This window comes from Coregonus lavaretus (assembly GCF_964263955.1).
Source record: "Coregonus lavaretus genome assembly, contig: HAP1_SCAFFOLD_3458, whole genome shotgun sequence".
NCBI lineage: Eukaryota > Metazoa > Chordata > Actinopteri > Salmoniformes > Salmonidae > Coregonus > Coregonus lavaretus.
In genome coordinates, this window is record NW_028162465.1 from 27,404 (window position 1) to 51,002 (window position 23,599).

General features: G+C 45.6%; 1 protein-coding gene across 1 annotated transcript; it reads right to left on the reverse strand.

Annotated features, from left to right (window-relative positions):
- Positions 1-353: 353 nt before the first annotated feature.
- Positions 354-21,791, reverse strand: LOC311119208 (PDZ domain-containing RING finger protein 4-like; the record flags this gene model as incomplete). The annotated part of the gene is made up of 7 exons (XM_084193939.1): positions 354-1,184; positions 1,319-2,173; positions 3,178-3,384; positions 5,018-5,080; positions 9,876-9,974; positions 18,677-18,779; positions 21,541-21,791. Coding segments are annotated over 7 exons (2,409 nt in total), but the record flags the coding sequence as incomplete, so codon positions are not given.
- Positions 21,792-23,599: the final 1,808 nt, after the last annotated feature.

The following is a 23,599-nucleotide window of genomic DNA, read 5'->3' on the forward strand; positions in this document are numbered from 1 at the left end:
ACTGCAGAAAACATATTACAGTACATCGACAACCAGTGTAAAAAAAACATTTTACAAAATGTTACTGAGTTTACAAAGTGTGAAAAATATCGTACTTTCCCCATTATAAAAAATGCCACATTGAACGAGGCAAGTAAGGTCATACCGCATGGACGCGATGAGAGAGAGAGAGAGAGAGAGAGAGAGAGAGAGAGAGAGAGAGAGAGAGAGAGGGGGGTATGAGGCAAGGTTGTCCCTAGACACTGATCTGAGGTCAGTTGCATTATCCTCCAAATAGTTAATGCCCGACCTGGGTAGTTTCAACTGATCCTAAATCTGTGTGTACAGGGTAACTTCTACCCAGAGCTGTGGTCCTATACTGTAGTAACAGACAGGAAGGCATTGTGTACTTGTTTAGTCCCCTGGTCCTCAGGTGCTCTGGCCCCGTGACTCATTAGTTCCTGGATGGTCATCCAGTTATCCAGGATCTTCTTGTTGCGTTTCTTCATCATCTTCTTGTGGCTGAGTTCCAGGATGTTGACCTCTTTACGGCCCTCGGCCCCGCTCCCCGGCCCCTCTCTGAGACACTCCAGCCGGCTCCTCTGCATGTACTCCCTCCTCCTCCTCTGCTCCCTGGCTCTAGCCAGCTGCTGCTTCCTCTCCTCTTTACTCCAGTACCGCCCCATCTTCATCTCGGACATAGCGTCGTCGTCCGTGGTCATCCCTCCACTACGCTCCTCCCTGATCCTCAGCGCCCGTTCTCGAAGAATTCGGTCCCTCGCCGGGCGCCGGGTTACATACTTCGTCCCGTCGGCTCGAACTTTGACCTTCCACTCGAGGCGTGGTTCCCCCGGGCGGCCGGAGCGCTCCCGGCAGACACTGAGGAGGCTGAGCTGGGACTGGGAGTAGGTCTCCAGACTGGAGGTCTGCTGGAGGAGCTGCTGCATGTAGCTCTGAAGGTGTCTGGCGTGGGCCGGAGAGGCGCCCTGGCCCTGCTGGGGGGCTGTGTGGTAGGGGGATGGGTAGGTAGGGACCTTGGGTGGCCCCCGGTGGCTCCTGGTGCGGTCGCAGCGCTCGTCGTCTGCAGGCAGGGCCGGGTCTGACTCGGAGGGGGAGGGGTTGGACTGGTCAGGGCTGCTGGAGATGACCGTGGTGCCTGGGCTGGGGTTGGGATCCTGTCGGCTGTGCCCGGTCGAGGTCCCACTCTGGAGCTCTCTGAAAAAGAACATTATTATCCATTGTCTATAATAGAAATGTCAGACCCGGGATTGGAACCGGAACCCACCGGCTGATGGCCCACCTTTCTAAACTCAAGGCTAAAAAGGGCTTAATAAAATACATTTGATTGATTGACTACATACCTGTCTGGGATGGGGATGGAGATGGACTGGCCGGAGGCTGCCATTGTACTCTGGAGGTTCTTCTGATTGGTGAGGCTGATGCGTCTCTGTAGAGAGTGGTCCGGGGATCTCTCCATGCCTAGAGGAGTGGACCTGGCGCTCTCAGCTGTGTTATAGGCACTGGAGCTGTCCTTGTCCCCCCTTAGCTTGTCGCTGTCCCACAGCCTCTCCCCTGGATGCTCGTTGATATCGGCCAGCTTGGCATGCCGCTTACGCCCGTCTTTGGGGCTCCGTCCTGGGGAGCAGATAGGGGCGCAGGGGGGGTCCCTCTTGGTCTTGCGGAGCTGGTGGGCCTGCATGATGCTCTGACACTCCAGCTCGATACTCCTCAGCTCCTCGTTCAACATCCTCAGCTCCTGTTCCATCCCTCCTCCATCACTGACCCCCACCCCGCTCTGCTCCGTCAGGCTGCACTCCATGGTGCTTCTCCTGCTGTAGTACACACCACACTCCCCGCCGTTACGGATCTGGCACTTGAGCTCCACGAGCTGCTGGAAGCGGCTGTCACACTCCAGTCCTAACCCCACTCCGCCCTCACCGTCCTGGGCTTGGATCAGACCCCTGGGTCCCTGGGTGTCCGAGGGCACCACCCTCCTGCCCAGCCCCTGGCCATGCTCGGCCCTCCATCGGTCTCTCAGGCCCTGGGCAGGCCTCCGATGTACACGGGCTAGGAGGACTTCCTGTTCGGAGCTCTCCTCGTTGCGCCCCGTCCCCATACCGCTGTCTTTGTCCTGAGTATTGGACGAACACGTGGCCGTGTCTGTCATGACGTCATCCTCCTCCTGCTGCTTGGCCTGGAAAGAGAACAAAGAGTTCTGGTTAGAGAGGGTGTACAAAAACAAGTAGAGAAGATAGAAAATATTCTATAACATATCAACATGCATCAGCCCAAATCCTAGTACAAGCTCTTAAGAGTTAAGAAAAGCAACACCTGGACATCTATACTGTTTAGAATAGCAACACCTAGACATCTGTACTCTCAACATTGAAATATGATCTATTTGGATGTTTTATTTACATTTGATTTATACAGGGAGTCAACATGATGATTATCTATAATGATATACACTGAGTGGACAAAACATTAAGAACTCTTTCTATGACATAGACTGACCAGGTGAATCCAGGTGAAAGCTATGATCCCTTATTGATGTCACTTGTTAAATCCACTTCAATCAGTGTAGATGGAGGGGAGGAGACAGGTTAAAGAAGGATTTTTAAGCCTTGAGAAAATGTAGACATGGATTGTGTATGTGTTCCATTCAGAGGTTGAATGGCAAGACAAAATATTTAAGTGCCTTTGAACGGGGTATGGTAATAGGTGCCAGGCGCACCGGTTTGAGTGTTTCAAGAATTGCAACGCTACTGGGTTTTTCACACTCAACAGTTTCTCGTGTGTATTAAGAATGGTCAACCACCCAAAGGACATCCAGCCAACTTGACACAACTTTGGGAAGCATTGGGGTCAACATGGACCAGCATCCCTGTGGAACACTTTCGACACCTTGTAGTCCATTCCCAACTCAATATTAGGAAGGTGTTCCTAATGTTTTGTACACTCAGTGTATAATGGTCCTGTGTAGCTCAGTTGGTAGAGCATGGTGTTTGCAACACCAGGGTTGTGAGTTTGATTCCCACGGGGGGCCAGTATAAAAAAATTATAATGTATGCACTCACTAACTGTAAGTCGCTCTGGATAAGAGCGTCTGCTAAATGTAAAAATGTAAATGTAAAATGTAATGACCAACTATGTCCAGCTCATATTCTCTTCCCCAGGTCTTCCCCAAGCTGTTCTCACCTGCTCCTCTCCTCCTCCTGTCTTCTGCGCCTCCTCGTTCCTCCTCTCCTCTAGGATCTCCATCTTCAGCTCCTCAAGGACTTCATTGTGCTCCTCATCAAGCCACGCCTCCTCTGGTCTGGTCACCAGGAGAACGATACTCCTGGACTCCTCACTGGACAGGAGAGCGACAGCTTCCTGCCTGTCCTGTACGTCACAGCCGTTGATCTGGTAGAACGTAGGTAAAGAGATGAGAAAATATATAGTTCACACATACTGATTAAGAAAGAGAACCTGTCACTGTCTTTCACACTCACTGACAAATAAACTCCACCACAGAAGAAGAATCAATGAAGCAATTATGTAAAACACATACATAAAGAGATTAGAAAGTACTGTATCTAGTACACAAAGAGATTAGAAAATACTGTGTCTAGTACACAGATAGATTAGAATGTACTGTATCTAGTACACAAAGAGATTAGAAGAGATACTGTACATGCAGCGATAAAGAAAGAAAAGCTTCACACTCATTAACTCCTGACTGACTGACGAAACCATCCCCCTTTAAATGACTCCCTTCCTATACCGTGCACATCACAGTCATTCACTTAACTCCCTCCATCACAGAAGATGGAGTGTTTGAGGAAACTATCCCCCTTTTAATCTCTCCCTCCACCTCTCCGTCTCTCTGAGAAAAGCACCTCCAGTCAATTATGAATTCACACTTTCACAGGCAGGCAGAGGATGTCTGGTCTGCTCTGTGTACTGTCTCTACTCTGCATTGATTAAAGAGGGAGTGTGGGGTCCAGCCACAGCCATGGGGGAGAGAGAGAGAGAAAGAGAGAGAGAGAGAGAGAGAGAGAGAGAGAGAGAGAGAGAGAGAGAGAGAGAGAGAGAGAGAGAGAGAGAGAGAGAGAGCGCTGCATGGTGTTCATGAAAGGCTCGTCTCAGCGCAGCACTGCGCCCATCCAGACATACAATTAACTGTTCTGTGACAGGTGGCGTTCATCTTTCCCCTGCAGAGTAATGGGGTTGTCACAGAGAGATAATAGGACCCAGAGAACACCAGGGCTCAGCCCTCCAATCAGAATACAACAGGGGCATAGCCCTCCAATCAGAGGAGACTGTGCAGGGTTTAGGCCACCAGTCACCTAACATCATGACTGCTACTACTGGGGAGTGTAGAAAAGCACTGACTACTACTTCTAATCTCTGTTCACACATAACACACCTAACACACACACGTTTGATTTACTATCCTTGTGGGGACCAAACAATTGATTCCCATTCAAAATCATATTTTCCCTAACCCTTAACCTAACCCTAACCTTAACTCCTAAACCTAACACTAACCCTAATTCTAATTGTAACCCTAACCCCTAAGCCTAAAATAGCCTTTTTCCTTGTGGGGACCAACGAAATGTCCCCACTTGTCCGAATTTTCCTTGCTTTACTATCTTTGTGAGGACTTCTGGTCCCCACAAGGATAGTACAACCAGAAACGCACACACACCATATACACACAACCACACACACTCAAACCCACTTCCACACTCCTCTCTCTCCCTCTGATGTGGGAGTCTAGCTGCAGGTATCACTGTGTCTGACCCCCCAGGTGGCTCTACAGTTTTCAGAGAGAGAGAGAGAGACCCGCCAGGGAGGATGTGGTGCTGCTGTGTGAAAGCAACACTAAGGACTTTCATTTCCCAGCTTAAGTGTATCCATAAAATATGCATATGATCTGCAGCCCCGAGACAACAACAGCTCTGTTCGTAGAAGAGAGCTTTACAGGTGCCTTAGAGTGTGTGTGTGTGTGTGTGCGTGCTCATGCAATTGGTCTTGAGATGAAAATACGTACCTGTAATATTCGATCTCCTTCCCTAATGCGCCCATCCCTGGCAGCGATGCTATTGGGTCCAACCTGAACAAACAAAACAATCCAGACACAGATACACAAGTTACTACTGTTGGCATGACACTGTCTGCTAGAACAGACAGCTGGTGGATCATTATCAAACACCTTCATTGCTCTCTCTTTGTGTCAACATCATCATCATCTGAAGATCTTGCTTTTACAATACAACGCCGACCTCAACGCTTCCATTGAGCTCAACTTCACATGGTAATGGCATGTTTGTCCCAAATGGCACCCTATTCCCTAAATAGTGCACTACTTTTGATCAGAGCCTTTTGGGTAGTAGTGCACTATATAGAGTATAGGGTGCCATTTGGGATGTTCCCATATAGTTTGAAATATGACGGTATGGATTGTAGCATCTGAGGTTTATTAGTGTGGTAGCTGTCCACCAAGATAACACTGATGTTGATGTCAACAACCGTCTTCCCGCCTGATTTAAGTAAGGGGAATGAATCTAAATATTTATTGATTTTCTCCGTATTTTGTTTTCATTTTTGAGGAGTGCTTGTATCGAATGTCGAATCGTTCCCTTGAAGCTATCTGTTCTGTTTTTTTCCTTCCTACCTTTGAAATTCGGTCTTAATCAAACACAAGCATTTCTTTCATCAAAGAACTGAACATCAAAATAAAGCCCTTAGCAAGAGAAAATAAACAGTGGAAGCATATTAAAAAGTCAGAAATTATTAAGCTGAAAACGTGTAGATATTTATAATTTAAATAATATCAACATTTCATATTTTTCACAGGCAATCCCAGTGGATACGTTTATGAGGGAATCTAATATATTTGGTATGATTTCAATACCGCTTCAATTTCTCTGCAATTATTTCAAACACTTTGTAGATCTCCCAGTCAAGATCAAGAGATGTACATACATGTTGAAAACCAACAGGAAAAGCATACCTACGCTTCCACAAGAAAAGTGACTCCAACATTATCTACAAAAATACATTTTAATGAGGCTGATAAGCATGTTCTGGAATCAAAAGTTAGACAAATACCCTGTTTTGGGTTATTACATGATGTTAGAAGGGTATGAGGCAACCGCAGGTGCTGTTCCTAGGTTATGAGGCAACTGCAGGTGCTGTTCCTACTTTACCTGAGGTAACGCTTCGGTTTATTGAAGAGAAAGCTGGTGTAAGAGCAAGGCAATACCACACACACACAAGAACACACCACCAGAATGAGAGCTTCAATTTTACTTTAGTCTGAGAGAGATTATTTCCACTCAACTGTCTCTTTGCTCTTTGGTATGCAGACGCGGTGGCGGGAAAATGTGTCATTTTACACTCTGCAGGAGACGAGAAGGAAGGATGTCACTCACTGTGGACTAATTAAAATCCTCAATTAGAATATTGAACAGAACGAGGGGAGTATTTCAAACTTGACTTACTTTCCTCTCCTCTCTCCATGCATGGTTCATTCGGGGCGGAAGAGATATTATTTGCTTGGCAAACATTCAAACACTTCCTCATTCCTTAACACCTAATTCATTTGAATTCAGTCAATATTCCACAACGTATATGCTATCAAATGGGAATTCACGGTTATCTTTTAATTGCTTCTGACTATAAAAGGTAATTGATATGCGGTGGGATTCCTTGTTTGATTTATTCTAACACGCCGTGTCTCTTCCCTTCCTTTAACCAAGCCCTTGGAGTGCAGTTTGTCACATGACCGTATGCCAGAGAACCAGACTCAGGAGGGGGGCATGGATAGATCTGTGTCCTACCAACAGGACACTTCTCTGGGGAAGATCGAGTCTCGGGGGGGAATTCCGACCAGAGTTAAACGAGCGTAAATGGAACGTATCCCTTTTTTATGCCCATTTCTCTCTATGTGTACTCTGACCTTGAATTTAAGCATAAGAACAGCATGCTATTCACCCGCTATTTGTTCGGGTGGAGATCAAACAAATTAAGGTGTGGCGGAGGTGTCTACAGATACGCTGTATTCTGAATTTGACTTAATTCCCAAATTATTCCACCACCTTTACGCACGATGAAACGATGAATGTGGTTGAGCAACCTGTCGGTTCCAAGTGGAACAACATCTGCTTTCTTTTTTTTTTTCAGATAGAAATAACACCATTCCCCATGTACTGTGATTTACTAATTGATAAGACCTATTGATAAGAGCTAGGTAAATGAGTAAGCCATTTGGATAAAGGGATTGTAAATGACAATTGTTTTAGTTCTATTTTACCTTATGATCACTGGAGACAAATGTAAAACCAGTCATATGGCAGCAAACTGAAACATACCTATCAAGTTGATTTATGATTTCTAGAATGTTTTCATTATATGCCTGGACTGTTCACTGTATTTCAAAAAAATATTTGTATCATGTTGTGAGCGAAAAAAGTATTTGATCCCCTGCTGATTTTGTATGTTTGCCTACTGACAAAGAAATGATCAGTCTATAATTTTAATGGTAGGTTTATTTGAACAGTGAGAGACAGAATAACAACAAAAAAATCCAGAAAAACGCATGTCAAAAATGTTATAAATTGATTTGCATTTTATATGAGGGAAATAAGTATTTGACCCCTCTGCAAAACATGACTTAGTACTTGGTGGCAAAACCCTTGTTCGCAATCACAGAGGTCAGACGTTTCTTGTAGTTGGCCACCAGGTTTGCACACATCTCAGGAGGGATTTTGTCCCACTCCTCTTTGCAGATCTTCTCCAAGTCATTAAGGTTTTGAGGCTGACGTTTGGCAACTCGAATCTTCAGCTCCCTCCACAGATTTTCTATGGCTAGGCCACTCCAGGACCTTAATGTGCTTCTTCTTGAGCCACTCCTTTGTTGCCTTGGCCGTGTGTTTTGGGTCATTTTCATGCTGGAATACCCATCCACGACCCATTTTCAATGCCCTGGCTGAGGGAAGGAGGTTCTCATCCAAGATTTGACGGTACATGGCCCCGTCCATCGTCCCTTTGATGCGGTGAAGTTGTCCTGTCCCCTTAGTAGAAAAGCACCCCCAAAGCGTAATGTTTGACGGTGGGGATGGTGTTCTTGGGGTCATAGGCAGCATTCCTCCTCCTCCAAACATGGCGAGTTGAGTTGATGCCAAAGAGCTGCATTTTGGTCTCATCTGACCACAACACTTTCACCCAGTTCTCCTCTGAATCATTCAGATGTTCATTGGCAAACTTCAGACGGGCATGTATATGTGTTTTCTTGAGCAGGGGGACCTTGCGGGCGCTGCAAGATTTCAGTCCTTCACGACGTAGTGTGTTACCAATTGTTTTCCTGGTGATTATGGTCCCAGCTGCCTTGAGATCATTGACAAGATCCTCCCGTGTAGTTCTGGGCTGATTCCTCACCGTTCTCACGATCATTGCAACTCCACGAGGTGAGATCTTGCATGGAGCCCCAGGCCGAGGGAGATTGACAGTTCTTTTGTGTTTCTTCCATTTGCAAATAATCGCACCAACTGGTCTTGTAGCCCATTCCAGCCTTGTGTAGGTCTACAATCTTGTCCCTGACATCCTTGGAGAGCTCTTTGGTCTTGACCATGGTGGAGTTTGGAATCTGATTGATTGCTTCTGTGGACAGGTGTCTTTTATACAGGTAACAAGCTGAGATTAGGAGCACTCCCTTTAAGAGTGTGCTCCTAATCTCAGCTCGTTACCTGTATAAAAGACACCTGGGAGCCAGAAATCTTTCTGATTGAGAGGGGGTCAATTACTTATTTCCCTCATTAAAATGCAAATCAATTTATAACATTTTTGACATGCGTTTTTCTGGATTTTTTTGTTGTTATTCTGTCTCTCACTGTTCAAATAAACCTACCATTAATATTATAGACTGATCATTTCTTTGTCAGTGGGCAAACGTACAAAATCAGCAGGGGATCAAATACTTTTTTTCCCTCACTGTATGTAGCCACCTTCAGTTATACTCACATACATTTATAACTGTCACTTTAGTGTTTGTTTCCTTATGTTTTGCATCATTCCATTACATCGTTAGTTTACCTTCCTCTGTCACGTTCATGTGGTTGTTCCTGAGGATCGCTAGTAATAGTGGATCATACTGTATCAGGCGAACGTATTACAAGTTGTGCAATAATTTAGGGCATGGAGTCTATTGAATCATCATGGAACTCAGACCATCACGACTGGACCGTTGTCATCACAGTTTCGTGATTAGTGAGGATTATTAGGATAGATTTATAGGACTACTGTTAAACCCCTATTGTACACTTTTCTCATCTTCTAATATTTCATGGGTTGAACAATTGAATATGGCAACTTTCAGGATGAATAAAACCACTGTATTTTTGATTCACCGATATATTATGTGCATAAAGGCTCTCCAAACTAAAAAAAAATAAGATTCATAAATACTTTCCTAACCCTAAATAATATACAAGATCAGAGTATTTTTAAATCTAACAACTGGTGCTGAAAAGGAAACGAATATGCGTGTATTTACAATAGATGGTTTTCTTTAATTGATCCCTAATATTCTGAACCGTTCTCTCAATATATTCTAGTGAGCCTGTCGAGAAAGTTATAATGAAAGGTACACCAAATTTAAAGTGATGACTTTAGATAAATGTACTGAAACCCCTATTGAATGAACTCCACAGGAAAATCTGTTGGCCAGCAAGTGGGAGGTTTTTCAGCAGTTGAATGACATTTATTCAGCACGCTAGGGAACCACGCCATAAGGTAAGTCTGAATACCAACTACTGAGAAGTGCGTAGGAAAGGCGTGTGTAAGAAAGGCGTACATTTCCTAAGTCTGAGTTGCCCCTAAGGATTTGTGGTGATGGTGGTGGTGCTTACGTGGCTGACGTAGATAGCTGTATCCTCTTCATCGTCAGTCCGATAGCACAGCGTCAGACCCAACTTCTCCTGACTGTTGAGCCGGCACAGCTCTACCTGCTGTAGAGACAGAACAGAACAGAGAGAATTCACAACGGAGAGGAGAGGAGTCCAACAGAGATGTGTTACCTGAACAGACTTCATAATGACCTTGTTCTTTTCAAGTTAAAGAGCTGGGCCCATATTCCAAAAACATCTCAGAGTAGGAGTGCTGATCTAGGATCAGTTAGCCTTTCAGGTTATAATGGATGGACCAGGGGGAGATCAGCACTCTCTGAAACGCTTTATGAATACTCTGAGCTTAGTCTCTGAGAATTGTCACTAACTAGAGAGCTGTTGCCAGGAAATTAAATCTATGCACATATCAACATATGGTACTGACTTCATTCTGCACCATTGTGTAGGAAGTAGGTTAGTGACACAGAAGGGTGAATTATCTATTTCTAAAGTTAGATAAGTATGAGATAATTATACAGACCCTCTTAAAACGAATGCTTCCAGCATTAAGGCCCTCTGCTAATTTCTACTGATGATATTCAGCTAGAAGCCAGAGTAGATCCCCAGACGGAGTAGGATGTGGTTACCACGGTGATGAAATATTCACTATTCACTCTAGTGGGGTTCAGACTCCAGTCCCATCAAGCCCTGTTCCAGTCCCATCCAGCCCTGTTCCAGTTGTTCATTAAAGAGGAATTTCACCCTGGCTCTGCCATGGCATGTATTCATTGCTATATTAGCATCATTACGTTTTTATCATAAACATCACAATTGTCCAAACCACAAGCTAGAACTCTGACATTTTCATTTCACTGGTAGAATCAGGAACCAAAAAGTGAACCAAAAAGTCTGGCATTCATAGCGAAGGTAGGGGGGGCGTGGCCACAACTTCAATAATGCCGTTGTTTACTTGGAACCTCCAACACACAGTCATCTCAGAACTTCTCTTGGCAAGGTTTTTTGTAAACGTTTGTTTTTCACTAATATTTGTCATCATGCCTGTGTGTTGTTCTGTGCCTGGCTGTGCTAATTACAAACAAGCGCAAAAATGTGTTACCTTTCACCGTTCTACCTACCAGAGATTCACCCTGATTCTCCTAGTGGCTTGCGGCTATCAAGAATGATGCGGTGATCAAAGATTATCAGACTGAACTCTTAGGGAATCAATTTCAACGACAGTTGAGAAGTGATGCGATACCATCAATTTTTTTTCCTTCACAACAAAACGGAATATTCTCAATTAGAGGTAAAAATAGAATTGTTGATATAGCCTATTTTACAAAGAAGCCTGCCTTGGAGGAAGGACAGGGGCCAGAGCATGAAGCACCGCCCAACACAAGTTGTAGTCTTTCATAGAATGGAAAAAATGTGTCTGCTTGTATATTTAGCAATGAATCCGCCAATAGGAACATCACTGACAGACGTCCAATGGCTATATGGAACAAGGACAACCATATCTGCACCCACAAAAACGTATAGTGCAATCATTATAACATAGAGCCTTCACGAAATACCACAAAGTAGGACTACATTCATTTTTAGATCCCCCCCCCCCCCATCAATACACCGGAAGATGTCATAGGGTGTATCATTCAGAGCGCGAAGCCCTGACCTGCCTTCCTCCTGGGCAAGTATGTGTGAAACATGCCTCAGACATGATTCCCCCAGGGTGAAATTCCCCTTTAAACAACACATACCTTGGTGCCCCAACTTCACCGAGACCAAAATGTTGATCAACATAGCTCTGTGTGCACCCATAGGGAGAAACACGCAGTTCCCCCAGTAAATCTCTGCAAAGGGTGAAATAATGTGTGAGAGTGAGTGCATGTGTGTGTGCATTCATACGCTTGTGTGTGTGTGTGTGTGTGTGTGTGTGTGTGTGTGTGTTTGAATGTAAACCAACTGTATCACTGAAACAAATTCAACAAGTAACCCACTATCACCATGGTATACTGTGGCATTGGTACTAAAGCTGCATCATTCCAGACCAGTTAAGACTGCAATTGATGTTGAATTATTGTCTGATAAATGACATCCCACCTCCTGTGGTCTTTGCTTATTCTTGTTGTGTGGTTCCTAACCTCTCCTCACCATGGTAACACATCACACACCTACCATGTCCCCCAGCCCAGAGGGTGGTCTGTACATCAATTGCACTAAAACCTCATATCAAACAAAACACAGACGGGTGTCCCACTGGGGATGTCTTTGATGGTCGCACCGATGGCATTTACTTCACAGCGTGTTCCCTTAATGTTGCAGGTGTATTAACCCTGGTCTGTTTAGTCACTGCTGTGTTGGGAAGAAACAGAAATATATAATTGTACAGTTTGACATTTTGCTCTGCCAAATGTATTTTACTTGTGAAGTTACAGTTGGAAGGCAGGGGGTAGAAAGAAGGGACTATAACAGGGATACCCTAATTAAAGGGATACCCTAATTAAAGGGATACCCTAATAAAAGGGATACCCTGATTAAAGGGATACCCTAATTTCCAAAGGATTCCTGGTGGCAGTTGGGAAAGATTAGAGCTAAAGCACAGAGGTGACTGATTAAAAAAATACATTCATTTCTTCAACATCTTTTTTTTAATCCAAGATGGCGGAGTAGTGCAGTTGTGTTTTTATCGTATGTCTGTAAATGTCTGTAAATAGCCTGTAAATACCCTATTTTTCGTACATATTTCCCTATCAGACTTTTCATCCTTCTACAAGATATACTTTCCTGCAACCCGCCTCACTCAATGTGGAACGGATTCTATTATTGACTTACCTTTATCTAGAATCTAGAATCTCCAGTTGAAACTAGCTAGCCAGCTAACTAGCTACTTGCTATTAGCCACAGCTAGCGGTGTTTCACCCAGAACATTGGATTTTTTTCTGCGGGATTAATTTTAATCACTGGACATTGATCACCGGATATTCGGCCAGTCTGCACAGCGCGTTATCGACCCAGAACATATCAGTTTTTCCGCCGGAATCACTGAATCACTGGACCTTTAACTCCGGATTCGTCGCTACCAGCTAGCTACAACAAAACGGACGCTGTGGTCTGGCTAATCATCCTGAGCTAGGCCCATCTCCCGGCTATCTACCTCTCTGTCAACCGGACGGGACCACCTAGTGTTGACACGGATCCCCGCCGATCCTACACGACTGGTCTGCCGACGAAATCGTCTGATGTGGTTACGACGTTAACCACGAAGATTCCATCCATCTGCTAGCCCTGGCCCGCTAGCACACGCTAGCCGTGGCCTCTTAGTCACTAGTACTTCACCACCGGACCTTATGATAACTCAGCTATACAGCTGATATCTGCTGGACTGTTCCTTTTTACGACTCCCCAGCCTAGCTAAACCTGCCAGCTAGCTACAACAAAACGGACGCTGTGGTCTGGCTAATCATCCTGAGCTAGGCCCATCTCCCGGCTATCTACCTCTCTGTCAACCGGACGGGACCACCTAGTGTTGACACGGAGCCCCGCCGATCCTACACGACTGGTCTGCCGACGAAATCGTCTGATGTGGTTACGACGTTAACCACGAAGATTCCATCCATCTGCTAGCCCTGGCCCGCTAGCACACGCTAGCCGTGGCCTCTTACTCACTAGTACTTCACCACCGGACCTTATGATAACTCAGCTATACAGCTGATATCTGCTGGACTGTTCCTTTTTACGGTACTACATCCTGTTTATGTTTAGCCTCAGCCCAAACATGGTTAGTTTATTGTTGTTTCGGTTATTTCTAATTGTACTATATCACTGTAGACCCCCCAGCCTAGCTAAACCTGCCTTAGATAGCTCCTTTGCCCCTCCCCCAATACACGCGGAGACCGACTCAATTGATGCCTCCAGCGATGCTATCTCTTTCATTGTTACCTAACGCTTAGGTTTACCTCCACTTTACTCATATCCTTCCATATCCTTGTCTGTACATAATGCCCTGAATCTTTTCTATAACACCCGGAAATCTGCCCCCTTTATTCTATGTACCCAACGCACTAGAAGACCAGTTCTTAAAGCCTTTAGCCGTATCCTTATTCTAGTCCTCCTCTGTTCCTCTGGTGATGTAGAGGCTAACCCAGGCCCTGCAGCCCTCAGTATCACTCCTACTCCCCAGGCGCTATCATTTGATGACTTCTGTAATCGCAAAAGTCTTGGTTTCTTGCACATAAATATCAGAAGTCTACTTCCTAAGTTTGAGTTATTCACTGCGTTAGCACACTCTGCCAACCCTGATGTTCTAGCAGTGTCTGAATCCTGGCTCAGGAAGGCCACCAAAAATTCTGAAATTTCCATCCCCAACTATAACATTTTCCGTCTAGATAGAACTGCCAAAGGGGGTGGAGTTGCAATCTACTGTAGAGATAGCCTGCAGAGCTCTATCATACTATCCAGGTCTGTGCCCAAACAGTTTGAGCTTCTACTTCTAAAAATCCACCTTTCCAGAAATAAGTCTCTCACTGTTGCCGCTTGCTACAGACCCCCCTCAGCCCCCAGCTGTGCCCTGGACACCATATGTGAATTGATTGCCCCCCATTTATCCTCAGAGTTTGTACTGCTTGGTGACCTAAATTGGGATATGCTTAATACCCCAGCCATCCTACAATCCAAGCTAGATGCCCTCAACCTCACGCAAATTATCAACGAACCTACCAGGTACAACCCTAAATCCGTAAACATGGGTACCCTCATAGATATCATCCTGACTAACATACCCTCTAAATACACCTCAGCTGTCTTCAACCAGGATCTCAGCGATCACTGCCTTATTGCCTGCGTCCGTAACGGGTCCGCGGTCAAACGACCACCCCTCATCACTGTCAAACGCTCCCTAAAACACTTTAGCGAGGAGGCCTTCCTAATTGACCTGGCCCAGGTATCCTGGATGGATATAGATCTCATTCTGTCAGTAGAGGATGCCTGGTTGTTCCTTAAAAGTAATTTCCTCTCAATCTTAAATAAACATGCCCCATTCAAAAAATACAGAACTAAGAACCGATATAGCCCCTGGTTCTCCTCAGACTTGACTGCCCTTGACCAGCACAAAAACATCCTGTGGCGTACAGCATTAGCATCAAATAGCCCCCGCGATATGCAACTTTTCAGGGAAGTTAGGAACCAATATACACAAGCAGTCAGGAAAGCAAAGGCTAACTTTTTCAAACAGAAATTTGCATCCTGTAGCACTAACTCCAAAAAGTTTTGGGACACTGTAAAGTCCATGGAGAATAAGAGCACTTCCTCCCAGCTGCCCACTGCACTGAGGCTAGGAAACACTATCACCACCGATAAATCTACAATAATCGAGAATTTCAACAAGCATTTTGCTACAGCTGGCCATGCTTTCCATCTGGCTACCACTAACCCGGCCACCAACTCTGCACCCTCTGCTGCAACTTGCCCATGCCCCCCCCGCTTCTCCTTCACACAAATTCAGACAGCTGATGTTTTGAAAGCGCTGCAAAATCTGGACCCCTACAAATCAGCTGGGCTAGACAATCTGGACCCTTTCTTTCTAAAACTAGCCGCCGAAATTGTCGCTACCCCTATTACTAGTCTGTTCAACCTCTCTTTCATAACGTCTGAGATCCCCAGAGATTGGAAAGCTGCCGCGGTCATCCCCCTCTTCAAAGGGGGTGACACTCTAGATCCAAACTGCTACAGACCTATATCCATCCTGCCCTGCCTTTCGAAAGTATTCGAAAGCCAAGTTAACAAACAGATCATCGACCATTTCGAATACCACCGTACCTTCTCCGCTATGCAATCCGGTTTCCGAGCTGGTCACGGGTGCACTTCAGCCACGCTCAAGGTCCTAAACGATATTATAACCGCGATTGATAATAGACAGTACTGTGCAGCCGTCTTCATCGACCTGGCCAAGGCTTTCGACTCTGTCAACCACCGCATTCTTATTGGCAGACTAAATAGCCTTGGTTTCTCAAATGACTGCCTCGCCTGGTTCACCAACTACTTCTCAGATAGAGTTCAGTGTGTCAAATCGGAGGGCCTGTTGTCTGGACCTATGGCAGTCTCTATGGGGGTGCCACAGGGTTCAATTCTCGGGCCAACACTTTTCTCTGTGTATATCAATGATGTCGCTCTTGCTGCTGGTGACTCTCAGATCCACCTCTACGCAGACGACACCATTTTGTATACATCTGGCCCTTCATTGGACACTGTGTTAACAAACCTCCAAACGAGCTTCAATGCCATACAACAATCCTTCAGTAGCCTCCAACTGCTCTTAAACACTAGTAAAACTAAATGCATGCTTTTCAATCGAACGCTGCTGGCACCCGCCCACCCGACTAGAATCACCACTCTCGACGGGTCTGACCTAGAGTATGTGGACAACTACAAATACCTAGGTGTCTGGTTATACTGTAAACTCAACTTCCAGACTCACATAAAGAATCTCCAATCCAAAGTTAAATCTAGAATCGGCTTCCTATTTCGCAATAAAGCCTCCTTCACTCATGCTGCCAAACATGCCCTCGTAAAACTGACTATCCTACCGATCCTTGACTTCGGCGATGTAATTTACAAAATAGCCTCCAACACTCTACTCAGCAAATTGGATGTAGTCTATCACAGTGCCATCCGTTTTGTCTCCAAAGCCCCATACACTACCCACCACTGTGACCTGTACGCTCTTGTTGGCTGGTCCTCACTACATGTTCGTCGTCAAACCCACTGGCTCCAGGCCATCTATAAATCACTGCTAGGCAAATCCCCGCCTTATCTTAGCTCATTGGTCACTTTAGCAGCACCCACCCGTAGTCTGCGCTCCAGCAGGTATATCTCACTGGTCATTCCCAAAGCCAACACCTCCTTTGGCCGCCATTCCTTCCAGTTCTCTGCTGCCAATGACTGGAACGAATTGCAAAAATCTCTGAAGCTGGAGACTCTTATCTCCCTCAATAACTTTAAGCATCAGTTGTCAGAGCAACTTACCGATCACTGCACCTGTACACAGCCCATCTGAAATTAGCCCACCCAACTACCTCATCCCTATATTGTTATTTATTTTGCTCTTTTGCACCCCAGTATCTCTATTTGCACATAATCTCTTGCACATCTAGCATTCCAGTGTTAATACTATTGTAATTATTCTGCACTATAGCCTATTTATTGCCTTACCTCCATAACTTGCTACATTTGCACACACTGTATATATATTTTCTGTTGTATTTCTGACTTTATGTTTTTTACCCCATATGTAACTCTGTGTTGTTTTTATTGCACTACTTTGCTTTATCTTGGCCAGGTCGCAGTTGTAAATGAGAACCTGTTCTCAACTGGCTTACCTGGTTAAATAAAGGTGAAATAAAAAATAAATAAAAAAAGTCTAGCCACAATAAACAGCCATTTTTCCCTCAAAGGAGGAAGGGCCCTTTTCACTAGGACTCAGCTGTTGCTGGCGAGTAGACTCCATACCTCCACACAGTTTAGAACGGTTCAGAACGGTCGAGAAAAGTGGTTGACATGAACGCACCATGACTGTTGATGAACTACCATGTACTGAGAGATTAGAGAACACTAGCTCCCTACTGTCAGAGAGAACAATCACAGTGTGTAGTACAGGACACAACCTTGTAATCTGGAGATCTTTGAGGTTAGATTAGAGACTCCCTCCTAGAGTGAGAAATCACAGTGTGTAGTGCAGGCAGTACATTCACTCGTAAAGGGGTAAACCACCTTATAATCGTCAGCACGGGATCTTGTAATAACCTGTGGATGTACTCTCTGAGGTTAGAGATACACCACCTAGAGAGACCATGGTAGAAGATCATCTGCATCTGTGTGTTGTTTTTATAGCAGGTCACTGGGAAGAAAAACCTCCCACAGCTGCACTGTAGCTGTGCTTAAGTTAGTATGAAGCCAGGCTAAACATATCCTTCACAGCTAATTTCCCTGAGCTGCTAGGGCAACTCTTCCCTTCCCTTGAGGAGCAAGGCCATTCAGGGTACAGTTAGATACACTTGACTGAACAAAGAGTAATTGAGGGCCAGGTGTGTGTGTGTGTTTGATGGGAAAGAGTAGCCATAACATCAGAAATCAGGTCATGACCTGACACTGACCCTGCCTCAGTTGGGCTGGCCAGTGTGTGTGTGTGTGTGTGTGTGTGTGTGTGCGTGCGTGCTTGCCTGCGCGTGTGTGTGTGCCTGTGTGCGTACTTGTGTGTGTGTGCCTGTGAGTGTGTGCTCAAACTTCACGCCCTCTCTCATCCCTCTCTCACACAGAGAGACATCCATCCATTTAGTCAGAAGAGGCAGTTAAACCACAGCTGGCAGCAGAGGAACACTAATGACCCAGAATCCTGTGCAGTGAACCACGGGCGACCATTAAACGAGCACCACCACTGCACAAACACACACTACCACGTCACCCATCACCTCACCTCACCTCACCTCACGTCTCCCACAGTCACTGCCTCTCTGACACAAATTACATTCTCCACCCAGCCTCCCAGCCTCCCAGCTTCCCAGTTAGGCTATTTATCAACACTGCAAGTGTGTCTGACAAGTGTCCTTCATTATAGGGAAAACATACCAAACTGAGGTAGTAAGATTCATACCGGTATTTTAATCTTTATCATTTGGATGACAAAATGAGTTGCCGGGATATGTGGTTGTAATTAGCTTTGTAGGGCATATGTAGGGAGCACTATATTTGACCAAGAGCCAGATGACTTGTCAATATAATCGCTGTGGGAGAATTGTCATGGCAGGAATTTGTGGGGCTCAATATTGACTTACCTCGTACTCAAACTCATCTGGCATGTCCACTTCAGCTGGGGTGTTGGAGAGGTACTCTGGACACTCGTAGAACTCATGCTCCATGGTGTGGATGGAGTGACAGCTGGGGAGGAAAAGAAAGAGAGGGCGAGAGAGGGGGAGAGAGGGGGAGAAAGAAAGAAAGATGTGTGAGTAGCAAGCTGGTTTTAACACCTTTCTCCCTGCGTTGTACATATCGGTCACTAGCAAAGACCTATTTTACAACCCCCAATAAAGCAACTAATGGCATGGATCTATACACACATTGTTTCATTTGAAACATAGACACATTTTAACGAGACATAAAACCCATGTAAGTGGGTTTTATCTCCTCTGTAATATATTGATTTACAGATGCTTACTTGGCATGTATGCAGCGACATGGCAGCCCTGGGTATAACCAGCCCACAGTAACATCACTGTTATTTCTAATCACACCAGCATCCATACTGCCTCCCCCTTATCAGCCGTATCACAGACGAGGGAACGGATGATTTGTGGTTTACAGGACAAATTGATTTAATCTGGGGCCCAGTAAAGACCTATAAATAGATGGAGAATGAGCTGTACATCCGTCTTTCCATTTGTTTTTAATCACCTTGTAAACTCTTAAAGGAAATGGATGCGGCAGTGTGACTGCACTGCAGACACAACTATTACACGTGAGTTGGAGAGCGTACTGGGGGGGGGGGGGGGGGGGGGGGTTAATGCTGCTGTCCACCATGATACAGTAGAGGCGGCTCTGAACAACCACATCAGGTTGACGTAACTAATAATAAAGCATCTCCGTGTTGAGGAGAACCATCCAAGGGGACACCCATACAAATGTATACATTCACTACAGTAAGTCAGTTTGGATAAAAGTGTCTACTAATGTCTACATTATTACATCATCCGCATTTTATTAATTCAATTTCATATTCAAGGCTAACCCATGTTCTTTATGAATAAAGGGTTTATCTACAGTGAGGGAAAAAAGTATTTGATCCCCTGCTGATTTTGTACGTTTGCCCACTGACAAAGAAATGATCAGTCTATAATTTTAATGGTAGGTTTATTTGAACAGTGAGAGACAGAATAACATCAACAAAATCCAGAAAAACGCATGTCAAAAATGTTATAAATTGATTTGCATTTTAATGAGGGAAATAAGTAATTGACCCCCTCTCAATCAGAAAGATTTCTGGCTCCCAGGTGTCTTTTATACAGGTAACGAGCTGAGATTAGGAGCACACTCTTAAAGGGAGTGCTCCTAATCTCAGTTTGTTACCTGTATAAAAGACACCTGTCCACAGAAGCAATCAATCAATCAGATTCCAAACTCTCCACCATGGCCAAGACCAAAGAGCTCTCCAAGGATGTCAGGGACAAGATTGTAGACCTACACAAGGCTGGAATGGGCTACAAGACCATCGCCAAGCAGCTTGGTGAGAAGGTGACAACAGTTGGTGCTATTATTGGAAGAATGGAAGAAACACAAAAGAACTGTCAATCTCCCTCGGCCTGGGGCTCCATGCAAGATCTCACCTCGGGGAGTTGCAATGATCATGAGAACGGTGAGGAATCAGCCCAGAACTACACGGGAGGATCTTGTCAATGATCTCAAGGAAGCTGGGACCATAGTCATGGTCAGATGAGACCAAAATGGAGCTCTTTGGCATCAACTCAACTTGCCGTGTTTGGAGGAGGAATGCTGCCTATGACCCCAAGAACACCATCCCCACCGTCAAACATGGAGGTGGAAACATTATGCTTTTGGGGGTGTTTTTCTGCTAAGGGGACAGGACAACTTCACCGCATCAAAGGGACGATGGACTGGCCATGTACCGTCAAATCTTGGGTGAGAACCTCCTTCCCTCTGCTAGGGCATTGAAAATGGGTTGTGGGTGGGTATTCCAGCATGACAATGACCCAAAACACACGGCCAAGGCAACAAAGGAGTGGCTCAAGAAGAAGCACATTAAGGTCCTGGAGTGGCCTAGCCAGTCTCCAGGCCTTAATCCCATAGAAAATCTGTGGAGGGAGCTGAAGGTTCTAGTTGCCAAACGTCAGCCTCAAAACCTTAATGACTTGGAGAAGATCTGCAAAGAGGATTGGGACAAAATCCCTCCTGAGATGTGTGCAAACCTGGTGGCCAACTACAAGAAACATCTGACCTCTGTGATTGCCAACAAGGGTTTTGCCACCAAGTACTAAGTCATGTTTTGCAGAGGGGTCAAATACATATTTCCCTCATTAAAATGCAAATCAATTTATAACATTATTGACATGCGTTTTTCTGGATTTTTGTTGTTGTTATTCTGTCTCTCACTTTTCAAATAAACCTACCATTAAAATTATAGACTGATCATTTCTTTGTCAGTGGGCAAACGTACAAAATCAGCAGGGGATCAAATACTTTTTTCCCTCACTGTATTAGAAAGTTCTGGCAGAAAATCCATTAGGCCAAACCCATGAGTCACATACAGGACATGCATTACTCATACAGAAGTCTACATCAATGGTTCTCAAATCCTGGCTCCCTGTATATTAACCCCCTAGTGAGGTTATCTCTATGGCAACGAGGCATACCTCACCTGACAGCAGGAAGGTGCAGATAGCAGGTTAGGGTTAGGGTTAGGGTTAGATGCCCCTCACCTGTCTGACAGCAGGAAGTGGCAGATAGCAGGTTAGGGTTAGGGTTGAGGGTTAGGGTAAGGTTTGAGGCTAGGGTTAGGGTAAGGGTTAAGGTTAATGTTAGGGTTAGGGTTAGGGTTAGGGTTAGATGCCCCTTACCTGTCTGACAGCAGGAAGTGGCAGATAGCAGGTTAATGTTAGGGTTAGGGTTAGGGTTAGATGCTCCTCACCTGTCTGACAGCAGGAAGGGGCAGATGTCGGGTACAGGTGGAGTAGCAGGTCTCAGCTTAGCCAGGGCCATGATGTGTTCGAAGGTGATGTCAGTCTGCGTGCACACGTCCACCACGTGCACCTCCTTAAATGTTTGGTGTGCGTGGGCGGGGTTGCCATGGCGACGGACGACCTGCACCACGATGGGGTCTCTCCTGATGACCTCCACCACCTCATCATGGCTGGCTTTGGAGTAGTCCCTGCCATTCACCTGAACGGGGAAGAGATAGAAGTGTCTCAAACCTGTACAGGAATAACTAGAAGTCTATGGGGTGGGAATTAGAAGAGTCTTAAACCTATGTACACTGTACAGGAATAACTAGGTGTCTATGTGGTGAGTCAGTATCACAAAAGCTAGTCTCTTCCCACAGCCAAGTCCCTACCATTCCCAAGTCCCTACCATTCCCAAGTCCCTACCATTCCCAAGTCCCTACCATTCCCAAGTCCCTACCATTCTCAAGTCCCTACCATTCCCAAGTCCCTACCATTCACAAGTCCCTACCGTTCCCAAGTCCCTACCATTCCCAAGTCCCTAACATTCCCAAGTCCCTACCATTCACCTGATTGAGGAGATGGAGGTGTTCTGTTAGTCCTACGTAGTGAGCCCTCAGAGAAGCAGCATATGTTATGCTGTAGAGTGCACCTGGTGATCCAATTACAGCCCGCTGAGTACCAGTCTGTTTCTACATCAGCCAACACCTTTGTCATTGTCTTGCCAAGGCAACAACATAGGCAATATTAAAACCCTATCATATACTTGTATTTCAGAGAAGCATACAGCGCTAAGATCTCACCCACTGATCCTCCTTTCTCCTCCGTTCTTATTCATATCTGACATACTGAGACCTCCTAACCACCACATCCAGTACTGAGCTGACGTACTGAGACCTCCTACCCACCACATCCAGTACTGAGCTGACGTACTGAGACCTCCTACCCACCACATCCAGTATAATGGACCCCTGGGACTAACAATCCAGTAATGATCCGTGAGAGCCTGGGTGAGCCTGGAGAAGAAAGGCCTGTCAGTTTTAAAGGGCACCTGCTGTCTCTCCATGGGAGGGGGGAGGTGGAGAGGGAGGAGGCCAGGGTGGAGGCCTCTTCCCCTGGGTTGGACAGATCTGAGCTCTGGGTCTTTGGCTCTTGGTCTGGTCATTACAGTACTGTGGGGGTCAAACTAAATGGTTGGGTTTCAGTGGGAGGTACACACATCATACTGACACCTGCCAAGTAACACCTTCCCCCCCCCCCCAAAAACCCATGAGTCACATACAGGACATGCATTACTCATACAGAAGTCTACAACAATGGTTCTCAAATCCTGGCTCCCTGTATATTAACCCCTAGTGAGGTTATCTCTATGGCAACGAGGCATACCTCACCTGACAGCAGGAAGGGTGGAGGCTAGGGTTAGGGTTAGGGTTAGGGTTGAGGCTAGGGTTATGGTTGAGGCTAGGGTTAGGGTTAGGGTTAGGGTTAGGGTTAGGGTTAGGGTTAGGGTTAGGGTTAGGGTTGAGGTTAGGGTTAGGTTAGGTTTGAGTCCAGGTTTAGGTTTAAGAGGGTTTCTGTTTGTGCTGGTATCAAACCTTGGGTTGCACGGGCCTATTGCAACTTCCTGCTCTGTCTGCACATTGCAAGTCAGTCTGGTCTGGAGAGGGTGAGAGAGCATTGGGCGGGTTTTTGCCTGAGGGATCAATCAAGGCAGAGAGCTGAGGCTAGGGTTAGGGTTAGGGTTGAGGCAAGGGTTAGGGTTAGGGTTAGGGTCTCTCATCTGTCTGACAGCTCACACACACACACACATCCTTGGTCTGCAGTCATCTGTGACCTCAGATACACTGTTTATCCAATTACAGGGCCTCATTACGCTACAGATGTCAAGTTCATTTCCAATCACATCCTCAGATTTATTTTCAACATTGATTGTTGAAATGTGTCAGGATGTCAGACTGGGAGCAAGGTGGGGCACACACAGGCACACACACAGACAAGGATACACACACACACACAAGGATACACACA